Source organism: Pseudophryne corroboree, chromosome 1, assembly GCF_028390025.1.
Source record: "Pseudophryne corroboree isolate aPseCor3 chromosome 1, aPseCor3.hap2, whole genome shotgun sequence".
Taxonomy (NCBI): domain Eukaryota; kingdom Metazoa; phylum Chordata; class Amphibia; order Anura; family Myobatrachidae; genus Pseudophryne; species Pseudophryne corroboree.
In genome coordinates, this window is record NC_086444.1 from 1039228524 (window position 1) to 1039252684 (window position 24161).

A 24161-nucleotide genomic window follows, 5' to 3' on the forward strand; every position below is an offset into this window, starting at 1 on the left:
CCTTCCCTTTCAGAATCCATTTCAAGCTTCTCACACTTGCTTACAAAGCCATCACCCACTCCTCTCCCATCTACATCTCTGACCTTATCTCCCTTTACACTCCCACCCGTCCTCTTCGCTCTGCTAATGCACGCCAACTCTCCTGACTACGGATTACTTCCTCCCACTCCTACCTCCAAGATTTTTCACGTGCTGCACCACTTCTCTGGAATTCCCTACCTCTCCCCCTTAGACTCTCCACCTCTCTACAAAACTTCAAACGGGCTCTCAAGACCCACTTCTTCACCAAACCCAGCCAAATCTCATCCTAAACCTCTGTTCCACGCTCTCTATGTACCCCATCTGTCTCACCCCTGTCTGTCTACCCCTCCCCTTTAGAATGTAAGCTCTCACGAGCAGGGCTCTCTTCCCTAATGTGCTTATCCTTTTCTTACTTTAATAATCTTCAACTGCATCAACTCCAGCAGTCTTCTACCACCTGATACTTATTCCAGTGACATCTGCTGATGTAGCTATGTTTATTTACCCTGTACTTGTCCTATATTGTCGTCAACTGTAAGTTGCTGTTTTCCTGTTTGATTATTTGTTTATGTACTCTGTAATTGGGTGCTGCGGATCCCTTGTGGCGCCATATAAATAAAGGATAATAATAATAATAATAAAATAATAATTCTTTCTTTTCCCTTTTCTGGTCATTATATTCATGTATTTATCTTTGTATCTGTTATTGTGAATAAAACCACATATAAAAAAAAGTCTATCACATATAAATAGTTTTTTTGTGTTGATCAGCAATGGATAGATCTTGATCTTAAAATTCCCTACAGGCTGAGATAAGTTTGGTGTGTTGAATACAGGCATAAAGGGACTGGACATCAATTGTGGCCCACATGAAATCAATTTCCAATTTCAACTTTGATAATATTGAAAATACTAGTCATATTCTTTAGTTATAAGGGAAGTTCCTACACACATATATTTAAAAAAAAAAAATCTACATATTCAGATGCATGTGAGGTAAAGTAATCAATCCCTGCTATAACTGTCCTGCCCAGCGGATTTTTCAAATTTTTGTGCATTTTTGGCAGATGATAAAACATGGGAATTAGTTGATTTGTTTTCATGATGTACTGATATTCTTCTTTGGCGACTGTATTAGTATGTATACCTCGGACTAAGTTCTTTTACTCCTTTCACACTACCTTCATAATCCAGGGTTTTTCGCGTAAACGCACATCAACTCTAGATTTCTGCATGTGTGAATCCAAACAGCTCTTCACCAGGGTCGGAGCCGAGACCTGAGAATTTGACGGCTTTTAGACGCGACAATTTGCCAGGTACGATGTGTGAAAGGGGTATTAGTGAGAACAAATTCTCCTGTAGGGACTTTTCGGAGGAGTTCTGTGAACTCTGATCCTCTAAGAGCTGGAAAGCTTCTTTTGTATAATCAGTTCTGTTCATTATAACCAAAACTTATCAGCTGGTTTGAATACCGGAATTTCATTTTTTTTTAAGTGTTTTAAGGACATGTTTTTCTTGGTTAGAATGAGTGCTTTTAAAAAATATATTTTCTTTGGAATCTATTAAGTTCTGATTGACCAAGTAGTAAAAAAATTGTTGATACTTTTAGATTTAAGGAGCTAAAAAGTTATTTTTAACGTTATTTGGAAGGATTTTCATAATTAGACATTATTGCTGTGTTCTAACAAAAGGTCTGAAATGTCAACATTCTAACAAACTTATTCAAGTCTTATTCAAGTATCCCCCACCCCCGCTGGGGGTGGGGGATCCTGGCGTGCAGTACAGCAACACTGTGGGGAGGGGGTGCGGGGAGGCAGAGGGACTTTCCTGTCCCCCTGACAGCAGCAGCGGAGGGAAGTTTCCTTTCCCTACAGCTGCTAGCACTGATTATCTGGCTGTTCGCATCCTGTGCGACCAGGTCAGATAAAACACTACATGGTGTGGTCGCATCTGATGCGACCATGTCAGCCAAGTGGTTAAAGCAGAAAAGTCTATGGTGCCGACCATTGTCCAGTGGATGGATATACAGTATATTATGTACAATATATAAGCATGCACATATATACACAAATATATATATATATATATATATATATATATATATATATATATATAATAGTGTTACCGACAGGATGCAGGCAGGGCGCTACTGTGCGGGCATAGAATCACAGCACATCCCAAAAAGGAGAGTGGCAGGCCAAGGAGGTGAGGGCGGTGCTGCCCTCTCAGTATCACATCTTGGGGGCATGCCCAAATGAGGAGTCACACCTTGGGGGTATGCCCAGCACTTACAAGCTCTCATGTTAATGTGAATAGATGCCATGCGCATGGCAGCTATTCACGCGGCGGCAGATCAACACCGGGCAGGCTATTTAGCAGGGTGAGGGTAAAAGGGCAGGGCATATTTTGGCATCTAAAAAAGTGCCCTGCTAAAACAGCCTAGTATGAACACTATGTTAGTAAAGGGATCTAGCAAATGCAGGGTCACATCAGGCCACCAGCCCCTCTTTCTGCCACTCTACCTCGTGCTATGACTGCTGCTCGCGATAACCTTTGCAGCTTCCATCTCAATAAATAAGGTAAATTGAGCAATGTGCTTTAAACTAGCTGTATTTAATTATTTGGCCATCGTTACTAGATCATTGTAAAATCAGAACCTTTGGTAGCTTTGTCTGGAGCGTCTGGATTTGTGTTAACACAGTGTCAAGGAGAAAAAACATATGTACATATGTAATGATCTCAGAGCAGCAGTTGTTGCTGCTCATCAGTCTGGCAAGCTATAAAGCCATTGCCAAATAAATTGAAGACCATCATTCTGCCATGAGAAGAATTATTTACAGATGGACCATATACAGTAGAAGGCAGTTGCCAATCGTGTCATGAGTGGGCATCCTAATAAATGTACACAAACCGCAAAGTGACCAAAGGCTACATCCAGGGATCTACAGGAAATTTTGAAGTGTATGACTCTACCACCAGAACAAGACTCAATTAGTCTGGGTTTGTGAAATTATAACATGGAGAAAGCCTCTTCTCCAAAAAAAAAATCATAGTATAGATATGGTTTCAAAGCTGAATCTGAAAAGCAACAAGAGACTTCTGCAACAATATCTTCTGGACAGATGAGATCAAAGTGGAGTTGTCAGGTCTTAATGCACAACACTATGTCTAGCAAAACCCAAACACAACATTTCACCACAACTACCAAATATCACCAAGGCATGATGATTACACTGGTTTTGCAGAAACAGGACTTTGACATCTCTCAGTCACTGAGTTCACCATGAAGTCCTAATTATACCAGGGTATTCTAGAGGAAAGTCTGAAGCCATCCATGTGACACCTACAACTAGTCTGAAACTGAATCATGCATACAAGTACATGGCTAAACGGTAAAGGGTCAAGGTTTTGAAATGGCCAAGCAAAGTGCAGACCTCAAACCCATTACAATTCTGTTATTGGGCCTTACCAGAGCTGTGCTTTAACAAATCTCTTCAAGCACTAATGAATTGAGGCAATGTTTTATAGAGGAGTGGGATGTAGTTTCAGTGTCTTGCATCATATTTGAGAAATTCACTGAGAAAAACAATTACTAAAAGTTATTGCTGCTAAAAGTAGTTTTAAAAGATACGTAATCACAGACTGTACGTATAAATAATGACAACGTCAAATCTGAAAATGCTATTTGTCAAATGAAATTAAAATAATCACATTTGGGACATAGGGAGGCCAAGATGCGTGCCAAATATATCCTGATATGTACAGATTAGATGAATGTAGTTGCACTTTCTTTGTATCCACATGACTGCAGATGTTTTGTGCATACGATAATTCCACAACAGTATACCCTTAGTGAAAACTAATCTGGAAACATTTAATTTACCTGGGGACCATTATACAGGCTCTATGCAATAAATGCAGATGTGTGTCCTCAAACCGAGAAAAAGTGCAAGTGAATTAACACTGCTTCAATGGGGATGCGTTCAGGATAGCATATCCTCCAACTTTACCTTTTTAACAGGTACAGTACCTTTTTTTATGGTCTGTACCGATTTTTGGCTCTCCAAACTTCCATTGAAAGTATAGGAAAAGGCCTTTACCCGTGACCACACCCCTTTTTCTAATTTGTACCGGTTTTTATGTGTAAAATGTTGGAGGGTATGGGAAAGACGACAGCTGCATCCCAACGGTAAGTACTGGGGTTAGTGTTGGACTGATGGAGGCTATGGTTAGGGTTAGGCAGCAGGAGGTATGGGATTAAAATACTCACGGGAAATGTCGGGATTATGTCAGGCTCCCAAACACCATCCCCTTCAATGTACTAAGGTATCTGAAGATTAAAAAAACCTCCAAGCCTCTGTGTAACATACTATTGGACTCCATGACCCAGTGAAAACTGTTTACTTTGTTATATTACTATTATTTTAATTAGCATGTAAGAAAGCATAAAAACATATACAGTCTACCACACATACTAATCTGCTGATACATTATACAGTGCTGCTCAGCATAAAAAAGAAGATCACAACAAAAGCCTGTATGTCAAAATGATAATTATATGCAAGCAAAACCTTCCTTTCAAATAGAGAATAATCTCTGGATGGAGCGGACATGTTCTGTCCTCTGGGTTCCAAGCAGAAAACAAAACACACACTGCTGTTACAAGAGGCTTTCTTTGCAAAAGACATAAGATGATATTTTGCCCATTTCCCACTGCGTACAAATGACACAGGTGACCTTTAAATTCATGTGTTCATTGAAAAAGATTTCACAAACTGGCTGAAGATTGTTCTGAAGCATTTTACACTTCAGTAGTCCTGTCAGGAGCATGAAGTACTTCAGCTGCTCATTGTACTTGTGTGAACAGCATCTCCAGACTCACAGGCCTCATGTAAACAGAAAAATACCCCCGAAATCCAATGTTTAATAAGAAACACAAGAGCACATTTGATTGAAACTGAAAGTCCGCACCAAGGGCAGAGAGCAATCCACTGCCCAAATGACTTAATTTCCACTAGGTTACAGCTCGATACATTAATGAGATCATATAACCCCATTACAATGTAATCATTGCTTGATTTTTAGTTTCCCCACAGAGATGTGGAAATGTCTGAATGGGGCCAGTATTCCTATGTATTTTTATAGTACAGTATTCTATAGTGTAATGGTTATGGAATTATTTAAGAAGTTCTTTATTTAAAAAAAGTTACTACTACTAATGTACAAGGCTGGTTCAATAAGGTAACAAGACCTCTCATGTGTGTAATGTTCTCTATTTCATCCTAACGTGCTTGGCGGCCGGATCGCTGCCATTATCAAAATCAGTGCACCAAACCAAAACCTGTTTCTGTGACATGACATTATCACTGTACACCGACAAGCTGGCGATGAATATCAGCTGCTGATGTGCCCTTTAGATGCACAAATCTGATCACACTATGAATCTCAATGTTTGAGCATGTTTCCACCAGCCCCGCCCATCTTTCTTTCTTGTGTTGGGACAGTATGCCTGATATGAGGTGCAGTCTAATTGCCGTGAGGGGAAGCAGTGGTCTGCCTGCTCTAGCGGGAATTTAGAATGTAACAGAGAACATTACACACGAGAGTTCTTGTTACCTTATTTACTGAACCAATCTCGTACATTCAGCATAGTATTCTGAATAGAACCTTGCATCTCTAATTATTTCAATTTAAAGAGCAGTCAATCCAAAAATATATGCGGTTTTACATTGTATTATTTTAATTATATTAACATTAGTAGTAATATTCACTGATGACTATGAAGTATTTGGAAGTTTATTAAATTATATTTTTATGATTTTCTGTATAAATCAAATTTCTATCTGAAAAGAACACTAGTGTGCCACTCTGAGACTCTTATGGATCATTACCATAACACAATAAGCTTCTACAGAAAATCAAGACACTAAGGGGGTATTCAATTTGTGCCGTCACTTTTCGCCTATTTGCAGGTTGAATTCACATTCGACTTATTCAAAGCCCGGCCTGATTATTCTGGGCGAAAACCACGTGTATCGGCGAATTCGCCGCCGATCCACATGTTTTGTTGAATTTGCGGGCGTTTTCTATAGTTTTTTGGTCCATTTTTGGCCATGCCGATTCGCCAAAAATATAAATAAATAAATAAATAAATAAAAAAGGCATGGCAAAAACGGAGCAAAAACCTGGCGAAAACACCCGAGATTGAATAGTCAGCTGTTGAATTAGTGCCAGTTTTCTGGCGATCAGAAAACTTGGCACGGATTGAATACCCCCCATACAGTATAAAAATAAGAATTTACTCACCGGTAATTCTATTTCTCGTAGTCCGTAGTGGATGCTGGGGACTCCGTCAGGACCATGGGGAATAGCGGCTCCGCAGGAGACAGGGCACAAAAATTAAAAGTTTGACCACTAGGTGGTGTGTACTGGCTCCTCCCCCTATGACCCTCCTCCAAGCCTCAGTTAGGATACTGTGCCCGGACGAGCGTACACAATAAGGAAGGATTTTGAATCCCGGGTAAGACTCATACCAGCCACACCAATCACACCGTACAACTTGTGATCTGAACCCAGTTAACAGTATGATAACGTAGGAGCCTCTGAAAAGATGGCTCACAACAATAAACAACCCGATTTTTTTGTAACAATAACTATGTACAAGTATTGCAGACAATCCGCACTTGGGATGGGCGCCCAGCATCCACTACGGACTACGAGAAATAGAATTACCGGTGAGTAAATTCTTATTTTCTCTGACGTCCTAGTGGATGCTGGGGACTCCGTCAGGACCATGGGGATTATACCAAAGCTCCCAAACGGGCGGGAGAGTGCGGATGACTCTGCAGCACCGAATGAGAGAACTCCAGGTCCTCCTTAGCCAGGGTATCAAATTTGTAGAATTTTACAAACGTGTTCTCCCCTGACCACGTAGCTGCTCGGCAGAGTTGTAATGCCGAGACCCCTCGGGCAGCCGCCCAAGATGAGCCCACCTTCCTTGTGGAGTGGGCATTGACAGATTTAGGCTGTGGCAGGCCTGCCACAGAATGTGCCAGTTGAATTGTGCTACAAATCCAACGAGCAATCGTCTGCTTAGAAGCAGGAGCACCCAGCTTGTTGGGTGCATACAGTATAAACAGCGAGTCAGATTTTCTGACTCCAGCCGTCCTTGAAATATATATTTTCAATGCTCTGACAACGTCCAGCAACTTGGAATCCTCCAAATCGCTAGTAGCCGCAGGCACCACAATAGGCTGGTTCAGGTGAAACGCTGATACCACCTTAGGCAGAAAATGAGGACGTGTCCTCAATTCTGCCCTGTCCGAATGGAAAATCAGATATGGGCTTTTATACGATAAAGCCGCCAATTCCGACACTCTCCTGGCTGAAGCCAGGGCCAGTAGCATGGTTACTTTCCATGTAAGATATTTCAAATCTACCGATTTGAGTGTCTCAAACCAATGGGATTTGAGAAAATCCAAAACTACATTGAGATCCCACGGTGCCACTGGGGGCACAACCGGGGGCTGTATATGTAGTACTCCTTTTACAAAAGTCTGGACTTCAGGAACTGAAGCCAATTCTTTCTGGAAGAAAATCGACAGGGCCGAAATTTGAACCTTAATGGACCCTAATTTGAGGCCCATAGATAATCCTGTTTGCAGGAAATGTAGGAATCGACCCAGTTGAAATTCCTCTGTCGAGGCCTTCCTGGCCTCACACCATGCAACATATTTTCTCCAAATGCGGTGATAATGTTGTGCAGTCACCTCCTTCTTGGCTTTGACCAGGGTAGGGATGACCTCTTCCGGAATGCCCTTTTTCCCTTAGGATCCGGCGTTCAACCGCCATGCCGTCAAACGCAGCCGCGGTAAGTCTTGGAATAGACACGGTCTCTGCTGAAGCAGATCCCTTCTTAGAGGTAGAGGCCACGGATCTTCCGTGAGCATCTCCTGAAGTTCCGGGTACCAAGTCCTTCTTGGCCAGTCCGGAGCCACTAGTATCGTTCTTACTCCCCTTTGCCGTATAATTCTCAGTACCTTGGGTATGAGAGGCAGAGGAGGGAACACATACACTGACTGGTACACCCATGGTGTTACCAGAGCGTCCACAGCTATTGCCTGAGGGTCTCTTGACCTGGCACAATACCTGTCCAGTTTTTTGTTGAGGCGGGACGCCATCATGTCCACCATTGGTCTTTCCCAATGGACTACAATCATGTGGTGAACACTGCTGACAGTGCTATCACATGATTTTCCGCCCAGCGAAGAATCCTTGCAGCTTCTGCCATTGCCCTCCTGCTTCTTGTGCCGCCCTGTCTGTTTACGTGGGCGACTGCCGTGATGTTGTCCGACTGGATCAACACCGGCTGACCCTGAAGCAGAGGTTTTGCCAGGCTTAGAGCATTGTAGATTGCTCTTAGTTCCAGTATATTTATGTGAAGAGACGTTTCCAGGCTTGACCACACGCCCTGGAAGTTTCTTCCTTGTGTGACCGCTCCCCAGCCTCTCAGGCTGGCATCCGTGGTCACTAGGACCTAGTTCTGTATGCCGAATCTGCGGCCCTCTAACAGATGAGCACTCTGCAACCACCATAGCAGAGAGACCCTTGTCCTTGTCGACAATTTTATCCGCTGATGCATCTGCAGATGCGATCCGGACCATTTGTCTAGCAGATCCCACTGAAAAATTTGTGCATGGAATCTGCCGAATGGAATCGTTTCGTAAGAAGCCACCATTTTTCCCAGGACTCTTGTGCATTGATGCACAGACACTGTCCCTGGTTTTAGGAGGTTCCTGACGAGTTCGGATAACTCCCTGGCTTTCTCCTCCGGAAGAAATACCTTTTTCTGAACAGTGTCCAGAATCATCCCTAGGAACAGCAGACGTGTCGTCGGGATCAGTTGGGATTTTGGAAAATTCAGAATCCACCCGTGCTGTTGGAGCACTACTTGAGTTAGTGCTACTCCGACCTCCAGCTGTTCTCTGGATCTTGCCCTTATCAGGAGATCGTCCAAGTAAGGGATAATTAATACGCCTTCTCTTCGAAGAAGGATCATCATTTCGGCCATTACCTTGGTAAAGACCCTGGGTGCCGTGGACAATCCAAACGGCAGCGTCTGAAACTGATAATGACAGTTTTGTACCACGAACCTGAGGTACCCTTGGTGTGAAGGGCAAATTGGGACATGAAGGTAAGCATCCTTGATGTCCAAGGACACCATAAAATGCCCTTCTTCCAGATTCGCTATCACTGCTCTGAGTGACTCCATCTTGAACTTGAATTTTTGTATGTACAGGTTCAGAGATTTCAGATTTAGAATAGGTCTTACCGAGCCGTCCGGCTTCGGTACCACAAATAGCGTGGAGTAATACCCCTTTCCCTGTTGTAGAAGGGGTACCTTGATTATCACCTGCTGAGAATACAGCTTGTGAATGGCTTCCAATACCGTCGCCCTGTCTGAGGGAGACGTTGGCAAAGCAGATTTTAGGAACCGGCGAGGGGGAGACTTCTCGAATTCCAACCTGTAACCCTGAGATACTACCTGCAGGATCCAGGGGTCCACCTGCGAGTGAGCCCATTGTGCGCTGAAATTCTTGAGGCGACCCCCCACCGCCCCTGAGTCCGCTTGTAAGGTCCCAGCGTCATGCTGAGGCCTTTGCAGAAGCCGGGGAGGACTTCTGCTCCTGGGAAGGGGCTGCTTGCTGCAGTCTCTTACCCTTTCCTTTGCCTCGGGGCAAATATGAATGTCCTTTTGCTCGCTTGTTCTTATAGGAACGAAAGGACTGCGGCTGAAGAGACTGCGTCTTTTTCTGCTGGGAGGGGACTTGAGGTAAAAAGGTGGACTTCCCGGCTGTTGCCGTGGCTACCAAATCCGATAGACCGACCCCAAATAATTCCTCCCCTTTATACGGCAATACTTCCATATGCCGTTTGGAATCCGCATCTCCTGACCACTGTCGTGTCCATAGACTTCTTCTGGCAGATATGGACATCGCACTTACTCTTGATGCCAGAGTGCAGATATCCCTCTGTGCATCTCGCATATAAAGGAATGCATCCTTTAATTGCTCTATAGTCAATAAAATACTGTCCCTATCCAGGGTATCAATATTTTCAGTCAGGGAATCCGACCAAGCCACCCCAGCACTGCACATCCAGGCTGAGGCGATTGCTGGTCGCAGTATAACACCAGTATGTGTGTATATACTTTTTAGAGTATTTTCCAGCCTCCTATCAGCTGGATCCTTGAGGGCGGCCGTATCAGGAGACGGTAACGCCACTTGTTTGGATAAACGTGTGAGCGCCTTGTCCACCCTAGGGGGTGTTTCCCAGCGCGCCCTAACCTCTGGCGGGAAAGGGTATAACGCCAATAACTTCTTTGAAATTAGCAGTTTTTTATCAGGGGTAACCCACGCTTTCAGAGATATGCAAAGCCTCCTTCATTGCCGTGATCATATAACGTGTGGCCCTACTGGAAAATACGTTCGTTTCTTCACCGTCGACACTAGATTCGGTGTCCGTGTCTGGGTCTGTGTCGACCGACTGAGGCAAAGGGCGTTTTACAGCCCCTGACGGTGTTTGGGACGCCTGTACAGGTACTAACTGGTTTGCCGGTCGTCTCATGTCGTCAACCGACTTTTGCAGCGTGCTGACATTATCACGTAATTCCATAAACAAAGCCATCCATTCCGGTGTCGACTCCCTAGGGGGTGACATCACCATTACCGGCAATTGCTCCGCCTCCACACCAACATCGTCCTCATACATGTCGACACACACGTACCGACACACAGCAGACACACAGGGAATGCTCTGATAGAAGACAGGACCCCACTAGCCCTTTGGGGAGACAGAGGGAGAGTTTGCCAGCACACACCAAAGCGCTATAATTATATAGGAACAACCTTATATAAGTGTTGTTTCCTTATAGCTGCTTAAATATATATAATATCGCCAAAAAATGCCCCCCCTCTCTGTTTTTTACCCTGTTTCTGTAGTGCAGTGCAGGGGAGAGCCTGGGAGCCTTCCTAGCAGCGGAGCTGTGTAGGAAAATGGCGCTGTGTGCTGAGGAGATAGGCCCCGCCCCCTATTCCGGCGGGCTCTTCTCCCGGTTTTTCTGAGACCTGGCAGGGGTGAAATACATCCATATAGCCTCATGGACTATATGTGATGTATTCTTTTTAGCCAGAAAGGTATTAACATTGCTGCCCAGGGCGCCCCCCCCAGCGCCCTGCACCCTCAGTGACCGCCGGTGTGAAGTGTGCCTGAGCGCAATGGCGCACAGCTGCAGTGCTGTGCGCTACCTCATGAAGACTGAAAAGCCTTCAGCCGCCAGTTTCTGGACCTCTTCTTACTTCGGCATCTGCAAGGGGGTCGGCGGCGCGGCTCCGGTGACCCATCCAGGCTGTACCTGTGATCGTCCCTCTGGAGCTAGTGTCCAGTAGCCTAAGAAGCAAATCCATCCTGCACGCAGGTGAGTTCACTTCTTCTCCCCTAGGTCCCTCGTTGCAGTGAGCCTGTTGCCAGCAGGACTCACTGAAAATAATAAAACTATCAAAACTTTTACTCTAAGCAGCTCTTTATGAGAGCCACCTAGATTGCACCCTGCTCGGACGGGCACAAAAACCTAACTGAGGCTTGGAGGAGGGTCATAGGGGGAGGAGCCAGTACACACCACCTAGTGGTCAAACTTTTACATTTTGTGCCCTGTCTCCTGCGGAGCCGCTATTCCCCATGGTCCTGACGGAGTCCCCAGCATCCACTAGGACGTCAGAGAAAGTAGGTTACATTTTGGGAACCTTTACATATATAGGCATACTTGCCTACTCTCCCAGATTGGTCGGGAGGCGCCTGAAAATTGGGTGGTGGGGCTGGAGCGACACCAACTACAATCCTCCCCCAAACACTGCTCGCCAGGACTCGCTGGTAGACGGTGTAGCTCCACTATTTGAAATTTGGACTATGCTGCAGGCTCACCTCTGGAGCAGATACTGATCTACTACAACAACTCCTTACTGGATCAGTATGTAAGTTCTCAATTGTTCAAATTCAAGCATATAGACAAATATACTTCAGAACTACCTGTTTAAGCGCTACACATTCAGCAACAGAACAATAATAAAAAAGAAAGACAAATGAAGACCCTGTATATACAGTATTATTTGCATTACCGTTGCAGCACATTTTTGGAAGAGTTAGGGAAACATTTTTAAATTGTACTACCCATAGTCTATGCACAATGATGTAACGTCTCTCAGTATAAACAGCTACTAAGCCACTATAGTTAGGCTAAGCATAATGTTAGTTATATAGCAACCAATATACAGACCCCTTGCAGTGGCAGGTAGGCCTATGGGCAGCATGGTGGCATAGTGCTGATCATTATTGCTTCACAGCACTGATGTCAAGTGTTTCAATTCCTAGTCACAGTTCATGTGTGGAGTTTGTATGTCCTCCCTGTGTTTATGTGGGTTTTCTTGGCTTGCTACAGTTTACACCCACACTTCAAAAACATACTGGTAAATTAACTGGCTTCTGACAAAATGAACACTGGTGTGTATGTGCAGTGTGTGGGTTCTTGTACAGTATGTTCAGGGATTGACACTGTAAGCTCCAATCGGGCAGGGAATGATTTGAATGACATATATTGTCTGTCCTGTGCTGTGTAAACTGATGGCACTACATAAATGATTATATTATGAATGTGTTCTATAGGGTGCATACACACTTGCCAAGAAAATGAACGACGTCGCTCACTATCTCGGCAAGTGTGTATGCCTCCACCGACCAGGGATGTGCGGCCCCGCGGGTCGGTAACAACCCTCGCTGTCAGCCGTGCAGGCAGCTCAAGTTGAACAGTCGCCCAATTTGAGCGCTTTGTATTTTTCTGTTTTCTCTATTACGCAGTGTGTCATAGGTATTATAGAGGCATACAAGGATGCTGCATAACTGAAATCATCTGGTCTGTTGGTCTTTCTGCTTTTATTTTTGCTCCCGGGTCACAATAATTCCATTTCCCATGAAAATATGAAATATAACCTACCTGTCGTTGGATTTATTGCGAAGAATCCTTGTGGGTTTCCACTTGAAATCTTGTAAGTCAGCTTGTCATTAGAGCTGGAGTCAGGATCAAATGCTGTAATCTGTACAACAGACAAGTCCCTAGGTGAGTTTTCCATGACCTCCGGGTAGTACACAGGTTCCGACGTCTGAGGTGCATTATCATTAACATCTTCAATTTCAATGTATATCTCAATAAAAGATGAAAGGGGAACAACACCACGGTCGGTGGCATAAACTGTCAGCCAGTAATGAGAAGTCGTTTCGCGGTCAAGAATATCTGCGGTCCGTATAATACCTGAACATTAAAGAAAGATTGAGAGTGCGGTTAATGGATATTTCAGCACTTCAGGTTAAGAATGTTTCAAATTGTAATTGCACTAAACACATATTAAGTACAGAGCACAATCCATCAAAGCAGTAATAAACCTAAACTAATGAAAACAGTGTAAAGTGCCGGAGGACACATCGGGGAGACAAAGACTTGTCTCCACTATTAGGGGAGAAGTTTAAGCATAACAGGATTAAGGAAAATGGTTTTGGTTGAATCCTGTAACCTGGCATAATGTATTTTGGATATTTTAACAATTTTAGGAATAAGTCCAAATAATAATTGAAATAAGTGACCATGTTAGAGATGTATGTACATTGTCTGTGCTACAGTGCACAAGCCCACCCGACACAAGGGGAGTCAGTCTTCTTCAGGATAGCCAGAGAAATGCCAGAATCGCGGGTCAGCAAAAGGTACACTGCTGAAGAATGTTAATCAAAATCATCGCAGATCATTTGCAGGCAAAGACTTGTCTACAGAACTTGTATTCTAACAACAATATAAGGAGCTATTTACTACACAAGTTATGCTACAAGACATAGGGAGAGAATTACCAAAGATTGGAGAGAGATAAAGTACCAACCAATCAGCTTTTGTCATGTTACAGACTGCGTTTGAAAAATGACAGTTAGGAGCTGCTTAGTTAATACTTTTTCTCTCCAAGCTTTGATATATCTTCCCCATAGTGGGATGTTCCCCCATTGCACAGACTGGGTCATTTCATTGTCCCATTCCTAGTGCATTGCATTTATTTACCGGTCTGATGAATTTGGCAAATTAATCAGACAGGGCCTGAATCGGAGTTGGACCCAAATTGCCAGCATATGCTGATGTCTGGTGCTACCAGATTTAGGGGTCTAATTACGAAGGGTGGGTACATACCTGAATGATGTCGGTACAATATGTTTCCGGCTGCAATGAAATGACACATATACACATATACACAGTATGTACCCGCAATTTACACGCTATATCTTCTGTCATATTGTCATTCATTAAATCTTCCTTGTGTGTACAGGCACTCTGGAATGGTCCAACCATCAGCCCAACCATCAGCCCGATTGCTTGTCGTTCAGTTGTGTACTCACCCTAAGCCCTGGAGAGAAGTAAAGTACCAGCTAATCAGCTCCTAACTGATATGTTACAGGCTGTGTTTAAAAAATCACAGTAGCTGGTTGCCCGTACTTTATTTCTCTCCTCGGCTTAGTAAATAGAGCCCTCACAGCCTTATGTTAAAGACAGTATCTGGCTATCTTCACGTGCAAGCATTGCACTGCCCACTGTTTTTCTATCTGCAGCAGTCATCATAAGCAACAGCGCTTGCACCCACCCCTTGCTGGGTGCAACAGGTCTGCTGCAAACAGATGCCTCATCTCTATCTGCGTGCCTCAAAACAACCTCGGAAGTTGGACTACACGTCCAAGACACTCCCATGATAGGCTTCCATTTTGTGCATTGACAGCTGCCCAGTAGCTGCCTAGAAACACTAGTTTCACAGGCAGAGAGATGCGGCCATACATGGAGCTAAGCATCCGCTCTTGTATCCTCCATGAAGGTGAGAATGCAAAGTGTACCTCCACTCCAATATTTCACTCAACAGTAAAATATACAAAGATGCACACACTGATTATCATGTAATCATGACACCAGTAAACACAATTCAATGTATTATACAAGGTGGTCCATAAGTGTGTAAACACCAATCTAAAATGCTGTGAAGATACAATATAGTTATAATCTGCAACAATGAATTGCTGATGCTTGTACTCAGATTCAGCCAGACATTGATCAAGTTCATAAGGCCCAGATTTATCAAGCCTTGGAGAGTGATAAATAGCATGGTGATAAAGTACCAGCCAATCAGGTCCTAACTGTCATTTTTTCAAACACAGCCTGTAACATGGCAGTTAGGAGCTGATTGGTTGGTACTTTATCACCCCGCAATTTATCACTCTCCAAGGCTTGATAAATCTGGGCCCAAGAATGAGAAAAGAGAGAGTAGCCTTAACACAGCAACACGGTGGACAGCACTTCAAACATATCCTATAAACTGTGTTAAAACTCAAGAATGAATAAAGATACGTGAAAATTAAGAACACCATCGTTTTTCTTATAAAATTCTGCATGTGTTTGATGCATACTTGCCTACCTGACCCTCTCCATGAGGGAGAAAATGCTCTGTTCCTGGACTTTCCTGGTAATGTATGAATGCCATCACCTGTGGTGAGCTAGTTAATTGATAAGAATGGTGTTTCACTACAGGTGATGGCAATCATATATTACCAGGAAAGTCCAGGAACAGAGCATTTTCTCCCTCATGGAGAGGGTCAGGTAGGCAAGTATGGTTTGATGTCACATGACTACCTTCGCAATAAAAAAATTTTTTAAATCAGAGTTGCATCCAAGATGGTCAACTTCAAGATGGCCGTCATACTGGTAACATACCTTAAAAAGCTTTCCACCACTCCACCATATCATATGGGTAGATATAAGGCCATTTCAACATTTATGGACCACCCTGTATTACTGGATATATTATAGTGGAAATAATTACTAGCTTCTTATTTTAGGAAATGAGTGTGAGAATTGCGTGTCTCACTTTGGGGAAGATGTGTCAAACCATCAAGAGAGAGATAAAGTCAGGGTATATACAGGGGGTGATGTACCAAGCCCTGAAGAGACAAAAGTGGAGAGAGATAACTTATCTAATCAGCTTCTGTCATTTTTCTTGCACCACCTGTAAAATGACAGTTAGGAGCTGATTAGTTGGCACTTTATCTCTCTTCAACATTTAAGGATTCTGCCCCTTTATGCACTGGCATCACGAGGGGGCTGCAGATCACACCCTGGTGTCTCCTTTTCAGGGTGTGACACCAAAATGCCATCTCCTCCGCAGTGATGGTGAGTCCAGTGCTGCAGTGTGACATTATTGTGCAGCACCCGGCTCCTGTCACTGAGCTGGAGCTGGCAGTGTCTCTGGGGGCAGCCCAGCATCTCTGAGAATGATGAAAATGAGATTGAGTGATGAAAATGGGACGCTCACAAGGCCACAAACCCTTCACATTGAGGCCCTCCACCATCTCTCCTAATAAGACCCCTTTCACATCGCACAAATAACCCGGTACCGACACGGCATATTGCCGTGTCGAACCGGGTCAGTGTGCGATGTGAAAGCACACTAGGCGATTTAGCGGGTCGCCTGACCCGGTAAATCAACCCGGTAAAAAAGAAGGGTTTTACCCGGGTTGATTACCGGGTCAGGTGCGGTGTGAATGGGAGCCGTGTCGATGCGACACGGTTCCCATTCACAAGATAGGGAGAGGCGGCGCTGGAGATGAGCTCATCTCCCGACGCCGCCTCCACCCCCGCCCCTGCTGCTGCTGCGGCCTCCGTTGTCATGGCAACCGACCCGGTATATTGCCGGGTCGGGAAGCCTGCAACGGAGCGCAAATGCCGGATCCCACCCGGTAAGTACACGTTTGTCTTACCGGGTAGGACCCGGCATTTGCGGTGTGAATGCAGCATAACATACCCCCTTTTCAGACAAGGGGTTTGCGCTGCATACTGGGTGTCATAGAAACCAGTGCACTGACTTTATGTAGAAGATCTTAAATTAAAAAAAAAAAAAATATGACACACAGAGGTTGAAGTAAGAACCCAAACATTGTAAAAAGTATGTAAAGGTGTGTCCACACTGTGAGATTTCCGCTTTCGATTTTGACTATATAGTCAAAATCTTAAGGAAAGTTATTGCACATCTCAAGGCGTCAGGCAGCTTGCAAGATCGAATCGATCCCGATACAAACTCACGCGGGGTCGGTATCGCAAGGCTAGATAGACTGTGCAGGCAAGTCAAACTATCTAGTGCACTATCTAATACAAAGTATGGGCACTTAGTCAAAATCATACATAGACAAGATCTCAAGCACAGATAGTTAAAATCTGTACTATCTGGGCTCTGGGGGAGTTCAAGGGAAATTGCATAGCAAGGATCAAACACAATCTATTCATCAGGCTATCTAAATGTGCGAAGTACAACACAAAGTACTGGGTTGTCTGTCTTGCCCAGGCCTACTCTATTTGCAGACTGATGATGCATACTGCTTGATCATGCAGCTGGCCTGAGCTGGTACTGCAGCTCCCATGCATGCTCAAACTTTGCACAGCTCATAGATTCTAGTGGCTAATGTACAGTCATATTGGAGCACTGCCTAAATGACTTGCTATGGTCAGACTCATTATCAAAATGTTTTAACTTATCATTTGTTGTGCACAATTTATGAGTTCATAACCATCCAAATTGTTTGCTCTGATGGTCTAACCTAGGGCGTCATTCCGAGTTGATCGCTCGCTAGCAGCTTTAAGCAGCCGTGCAAACGCTATGCCACCGCCCACTGGGAGTGTATTTTAGCTAAGCAGAAGTTCTAAAGTTTTTATCGCAGAGCGCCTGCAAAAAATTTGTGTGTACTTTCAGAGTAGCTCAAAACCTACTCAGCGCTTGCGATCACTTCAGACTATTCAGTTCCGGATTTGACGTCACACACCCGCCCAGCCACGCCTGCATTTTCCCTGGCACGCCTGCGTTTTTCCGAACACTCCCTGAAAACGGTCAGTTGCCACTCAGAAACGCCCACTTCATGTCAATCACTCTGCGGCAACCAGTGCGACTGAAATGCATCGCTAGACCCTGTGCAAAACGACATCGTTCGTTGTGCCCGTATGTCGCGCGTGCACATTGCGCCGCACACGCACAAATGCAGCTAACGATCAACTCGGAATGACCACCCTAATACATTAATATAGTTGGCAACCATTTCCAATAGCTAAAAAAGGTAAACTGCACTATGCAATAATGTTCAGGGTATTAACATTTTACGTAAGAAATCGATTAATAAACCAAAAAAGAGAATCAGTATTAGAGCGTTTGAAGACTAAATAAAAATAATAATCACCTAAATTTTGCTGAGTGATCTGGAAATTATAGCAACGGGACCTTAATCAGGCCCGTTGTTAGCTCTATAAAGGGCAAAAACTAAGGGGGTCATTCCGAGTTGATCGTAGCTGTGCTAAATTTAGCACAGCTACGATCAGACACTCAGACATGCGGGGGGACGCCCAGCATAGGGCTAGTCCACCCCACATGTCAGTGTCGCCCCCCCCAGCAGAAATGCAAAAGCATCGCACAGCGGCGATGCTATTGCATTTCAGGAGTAACCCCGGCCAGCGCAGCTCCTGCGGCTGACCGGGAGAACCTCCTCGCTGCCCAGGTCGCAGCGGCTGTGTGTGATGTCACGCAGCTGCCGCGGCCCGCCCTCCCACCCCCCCTCCCCCTCCAGTCCAGCCACGCCTGCGTTGGCCGGACCGCGCCGCCGTCCAGCCCCCTCCCGCCCAGCGACCACCTCTGGCCTGTCAATCAGGCAGAGGCGATCGCTACAATACAACGGCCTTTGGCCGCCTAGCATGCGCGATAAACTGCAGCGTGCCATCGGTTCGGAATGACCCCCTAAATGCACTGAGGTTTGGTACATTGTCATACACAGTACACATACTTCACATTTTTGCAAAGTGGCTGCAGATGTCAGGTGACTGACAGTCGGCAGTCGTTTTGGGGCGGCGATGGCCTCCGTTTCATGTGGATTTCCTGGCCTCAGCGATGGAGGGTAACACAGGGTTACTCAGCCAACTGATGGTTTAGCAGCATGAACCGACACAGCAGAGGATCACTCATGCATGTGGGAGGCACCTACTTATATCAGGAAGCAATGCTTTCTATAACTGAACCTGAATCAGACCTAATGGGTTGCACTGAACAGCAAATTGCAAGACTTCACTGAACAGCAGATACTCCCCGCAGCCATTTAGGGTGGAGGTCTCATTAGATTTACCTTTGAATTATAATTTCCATATTCCTTAGGCTAAAGAGGACATTTGTATATCAGTAACTCAACCAGATGATTAACTGCAACCGAGGCTTAACTTCACAGATATTTATTGTATGTCTTTTTATCTTTTTAGTATCGGCTACCTGTATAAAGAAAAAACACAGCACTCATGCATCTCAGTATGTTCTAGTCTGAGCTAATTATACTGCTTTCAAACACAGACCCTTTCACCGGATCATTGCTAACCAACTATAAAACACGCCTGGCCTGATAGATTTTCTGAAATCCTACATCTAGTTTATTTAGCAGAGAAGTCAAAAGGTGTTTATTTAAAAGACAAAGCTGTAAAAGCTTTTATCTGAAATATGTCAACTGAGATTTTATTTTTTTGGAGAGGGGTTGTGGGGGCGGAGGGGGCAGATCTGATCTTTGTCAAAAGAGAAGCGATTGTTCCTGTCCAGAGAAATGGTCAGCAGGCATGTTCTACACATAAATGGGAAGAGATGATGCAATTAGAGAATCTCTAGTGAAGCTGGTCCTCGATTCAGCAAGTTACTTCCAGCTCGCAGAATCTTTTGAAAAAAGTAAAAAAAGCCAGACAGCTTCCACCGTCATCCGAATGTATGCCTATTTTAATAGCATGGCTTATTCCTGTCATCCCGCTGCTTCTGCTTCAGGATTACTGCTACAATTGCTGTACATAGAATAAAAACTTATAAAATTGGTAAAGACTTCTGTATTAGCTATATTTTTAAAATTCATTTCTTTTAATAGTGTGCTATTTACAGAGTGATAATATCATGCACGGACATGTACTTTGTTCTGCAGTTACAGTATGGAGGGCAGCTAAGCCATATAACAGGAAAGGTAATGAAAAGGGCATTGTGGCAAGGCAAGCTGGCTAGAAGAGGCTGAAAGCCCATCACTAACCTACCAACTCTGGAGAACATAACATGTGAAAAAGGCGTGGCCATGTCATGATTGGGTGTCGCCTCCCCCAGGAAGTATCCACCACTTTTAGGGGTCAATAAATTTAGAGGCAAGTAGCGCAAAGTGCCGTTGCAATTGTGCAAAATCGCCGACAACAGCACCTTATCTTGCCCCCATCTTAGGCATGCAGATATTTTTACGCAGCCCTAAGTGGCTGTAAATCAGGACTGCTGAGATGCATATGCGCACACTTACTCGTCCTGCAAGCAGGCTTGCACCCAACTGAATTGAGCACTTTGGGGCCTATTAATCAGAGGGATAGATGGCCCCCAATGATTAAGTATCCCACTCGCCACATGGATACTTGATTACCTAAACAATTCAGTATTGGAGTGGGGACAGGTTTTCTGAAAAGCAGCTGTTCCCGTGATCCCCAATACTGCTACAGAAGTAGATGTGATACTTACCGGTGCCGGTCCTGCCGCCTGCACATGCATGAAGTGAGTTCACACATGCATGCGCAAGTGCCTGGGTGGCGGAGTGGGGATGGTATTGGGATCCCAGCGCCATGTCAGGATCCCGGCGTCAGTATTCTGAGCAGCGTTGGGATTCCGGCATTGGGATTCCAACAAACCCTCTTCACAACGCCATAGGAAGAAGCAGGGTTTCAGGAATTGTTAGTTCCTGCAAGCAAACTCTGAAAACTTTCATTATTCAGAGTTTGCGGAATACTAGGCGGTACCACTAATAATGAATGGGCCCATTACTTAAAACATGCAGAAACTCTAGTAATGTAACAGGCCCATTAGTCATGGTGAATAGGCCCCTTAAGAGTGTTAAGTTGCACCTTAACCTTCCCTCTCCCCTTAGGAGCGAATTTAGGGGTCAGGCCGCTCCTAGCCACAGCATTATTGGTCAGCCCCCATCACATCACTGAACCCTTCAAGTTGCGACTGGCCTCCAGACTACCAAATCAGCCCCAGCCTCACCCCCTACCCCTTTCAACAAAAAGTTGTAATGACAAAAAAAAAGAAAAGAATCACTGCCTTATCTGATGAGCGACCTAACATCACACCTACCTACCTTCTTGTGCTGTGGGTCAAGCAGCTTTGTCCATATGGGCACAGTGGGGTGTATGATATCACCACCCAGGGGCCTACATAACACATTAGTGGCAAAAAATGGATCTTGTATGTTATACAAGGACAACAGTAATAGTGCATTACATTGCATTATACTTGCAAGCTCAGTTAGGGCGGTATAAAATTATGGATAATTGACTCGCAAGGAGTTATCCTAAATCCTCAGGCAGGCGAAACCAAATCCCCACTAAGGATGCATTTTGTCCCTGATCGCGGCCATGAAAATATATGTCTGCGACTTTCACACATCCCATGTATTTTCGCACACAAAAAAAAATTCACATCAGAAAAAATAGAATAGGTAGAGAACAAAATTGGAGATAATGTAAAAAAAAAATTTTATATATATATATATATATATATATATATATATATATATATATATATATATATATAAAAATGGATGAAATTTTTTTTGTTGCTAATTGGATACCCTCAATGCTGTAGACAGAAAGCCTAAATAACTGGAGTTAATCTTTGCTCTGTGGTTGCAAATCATGATATTTTATTCTTTACTCTTGAACAGGCTGACGTATGACTTTTCCGGTTTCGTACATGTACATAGTTGCACTGCTTTGAAATGCTCTAGGCTGGAAATCATGTCATCTTTTAACAATACCTGGGACATGAAACAACTTGCTTGGTGTATGATGCATAAACACTTTGCAATAAATCTAACAATGCTGACTAGGTAAAAGTTGGGAAGACTGATCCATCAATTCTCACAATCTGTCACCTGATAGTAGCTCAAACAATTGTCTACTAAACAAACTTGAACTTTTGCTAGACTCCTTATTTAGGGACAAAAGTTTCCAACATTGGGGTGCTACATTTATTAGAGAATTTGTGGCGTAGACAGTAACTTTTCATTTGATATATATGCTAACTTGTCAACATCTAATTTACCCCATAAAAACACACCCTTTCTGAAGCACCCCTATGACTGCTATGTACTGCAACAAAATATGGCATGTCATCTATGGTCATGACGTCTCTCCCATAGCACCGAATAGACATCTGGAGTTCAATTATGACCTCTAGCGTCTATGTGCCGCTCCCACAATGCAGTGCGGGTGTGCAATGACTTCATTGCACACCGCACAGCACCAGCACTTTCGGAAGGCAGCGCCCCGGGCAAAAATCCTGCTTGCCCGTAGTAAGATCCGCTACTGACTGTGACCTAGCCAAACAGGAATTGGTATGTAACAGAAACAAAGGCCCCTATTTATGAAACATGATGCTGTGCTGTGCTAAAAAAACATCTCCACTCGCTGTGATCATCGTTATGTATTTCTGAAGTAGTATTAACTTGGCAAACGGAATCGATAATTGTCCTGTCAGCGCTACTTTTTACACTCCAGTAGCGCTGCCGAATGATGCTTAGCCCCAATGTCCTCAGTGACTGCGCATTCACCATCCTATGTTATTTGCCGGCACATGCGCAGTCGAGACTTCTGGAGCTGCACTGAGAGGATGTTTCCATAGAAACCCGGCACTCACAAGCATGCCGGGCTTACTTTCAGGCAAACACTGCAGATGACGCACAATGAACTTGGGGGGAAGAAAAGCCATGGCTGCTTGCATCTGCGCTTTTTTGCACAGATTCATACTCAGTGGCACGTTGATATACAAAATGTCACAAGTCCCAGTGGTCAGTGATCGCCAATGACATGCAGGTGGGTGAGGCAGAGCTTTGACTATACAAAGTATATGAAAATACAAAGAATATAGTAGAAATATCTACTGTACTTTATTAGAATAACAGAATTTTTATAGTAAAAAATCCTGGAGTAAAAGTCTATGACAGGTGAGGCACTGCTATCCCGTCCGCATATCTCTGATCAAAACTCACCAAATTTTAAGCAGTATATACTGCTGCACCTGTGTATAATGCCCACATGCATCCATGGGCTCATATATTGTGTGTAAATCTGGCCCTGGTACTAGTCAGCGGCTCCTCAGCCATTTACCTAACCGCACATCCCTGGTGTACACTAGCAAAGCAGTTCTGACACTTCCAGTTATTTTAATATGCAAATAAGATGCACATTTTGAGTACAAAAGATTCTCGTGCGGCAGAATTACAAATAATCCGTTGTGCTGAGATCCCGACATTGATCACTACCGCAGCTCCGGGATCCCGACCGCTGGAATCCCGAACGATGATTACATGGGACGTCTGAGAGGTAAAGCCGCAGTAGGGGATTAGGGTTAGACTGCAGGGGGAGGAAGATTAAAGTTAGGCTGTGGGGAGGGAGGGTTAGGCACCCCTGGGAAGGGATAGGTTTAGGTTGCGGGGGAGGGAGGGTTAGATCTAGGCTGCTGGGAGGGAAGGCTAGGGTTAGGCACCACCGGGGAGGGTTAGGGTTAGGCTGCGGAGGGCGGAAGGTTAGGTTTAGGCTGTGGGAAAATTGGCTTAGGGATCAGAGTTATCTAAGTTAATAAGTGTATGTTGGTATTTTACACATCAGGATTCCCCTGTCAGTATTTTGACAGCCGGTATCTCGATACCAACCCCTGTAATTGCATGTGTTTCCTCCGGAATACGGTCATTAGGTCGACAACACTTGACCACTATTGGTCGACATGCATTAGGTCGACATGAGTTTTTCACTTTTTTATTTTTTGAACTTTTTTATACTTTACGATCCACGTGGACTACGATTGGGAATAGTAACCTGCCCGACGTGCCATGCGAGAAGACACGGTGCACTAATTGGGGTTCCCCGTCACTTTACGAAGAAAACGACATCAAAAAAAGTAATAAAATATCATGTCGACCTTTTTCCATGT

The 24161-nt window shown here is 44.3% G+C and overlaps 1 protein-coding gene across 7 annotated transcripts in view; it reads right to left on the reverse strand.

The window, feature by feature from the left end:
• The window catches only part of FAT1 (FAT atypical cadherin 1), a 325756-nt gene that overhangs the window by 214313 nt on the left and 87282 nt on the right, over window positions 1-24161 (reverse strand). For all 7 annotated transcript variants that reach the window (XR_010177511.1, XM_063920802.1, XM_063920806.1 and 4 more), the window contains exon 3: window positions 13067-13381. Coding sequence is in view for 6 of the 7 variants with exons in the window: in XM_063920802.1 (XP_063776872.1) it covers window positions 13067-13381 (315 nt within the window). In the remaining variant the exon portion in view is untranslated. The remainder of the gene's footprint in view (window positions 1-13066; window positions 13382-24161) is intronic.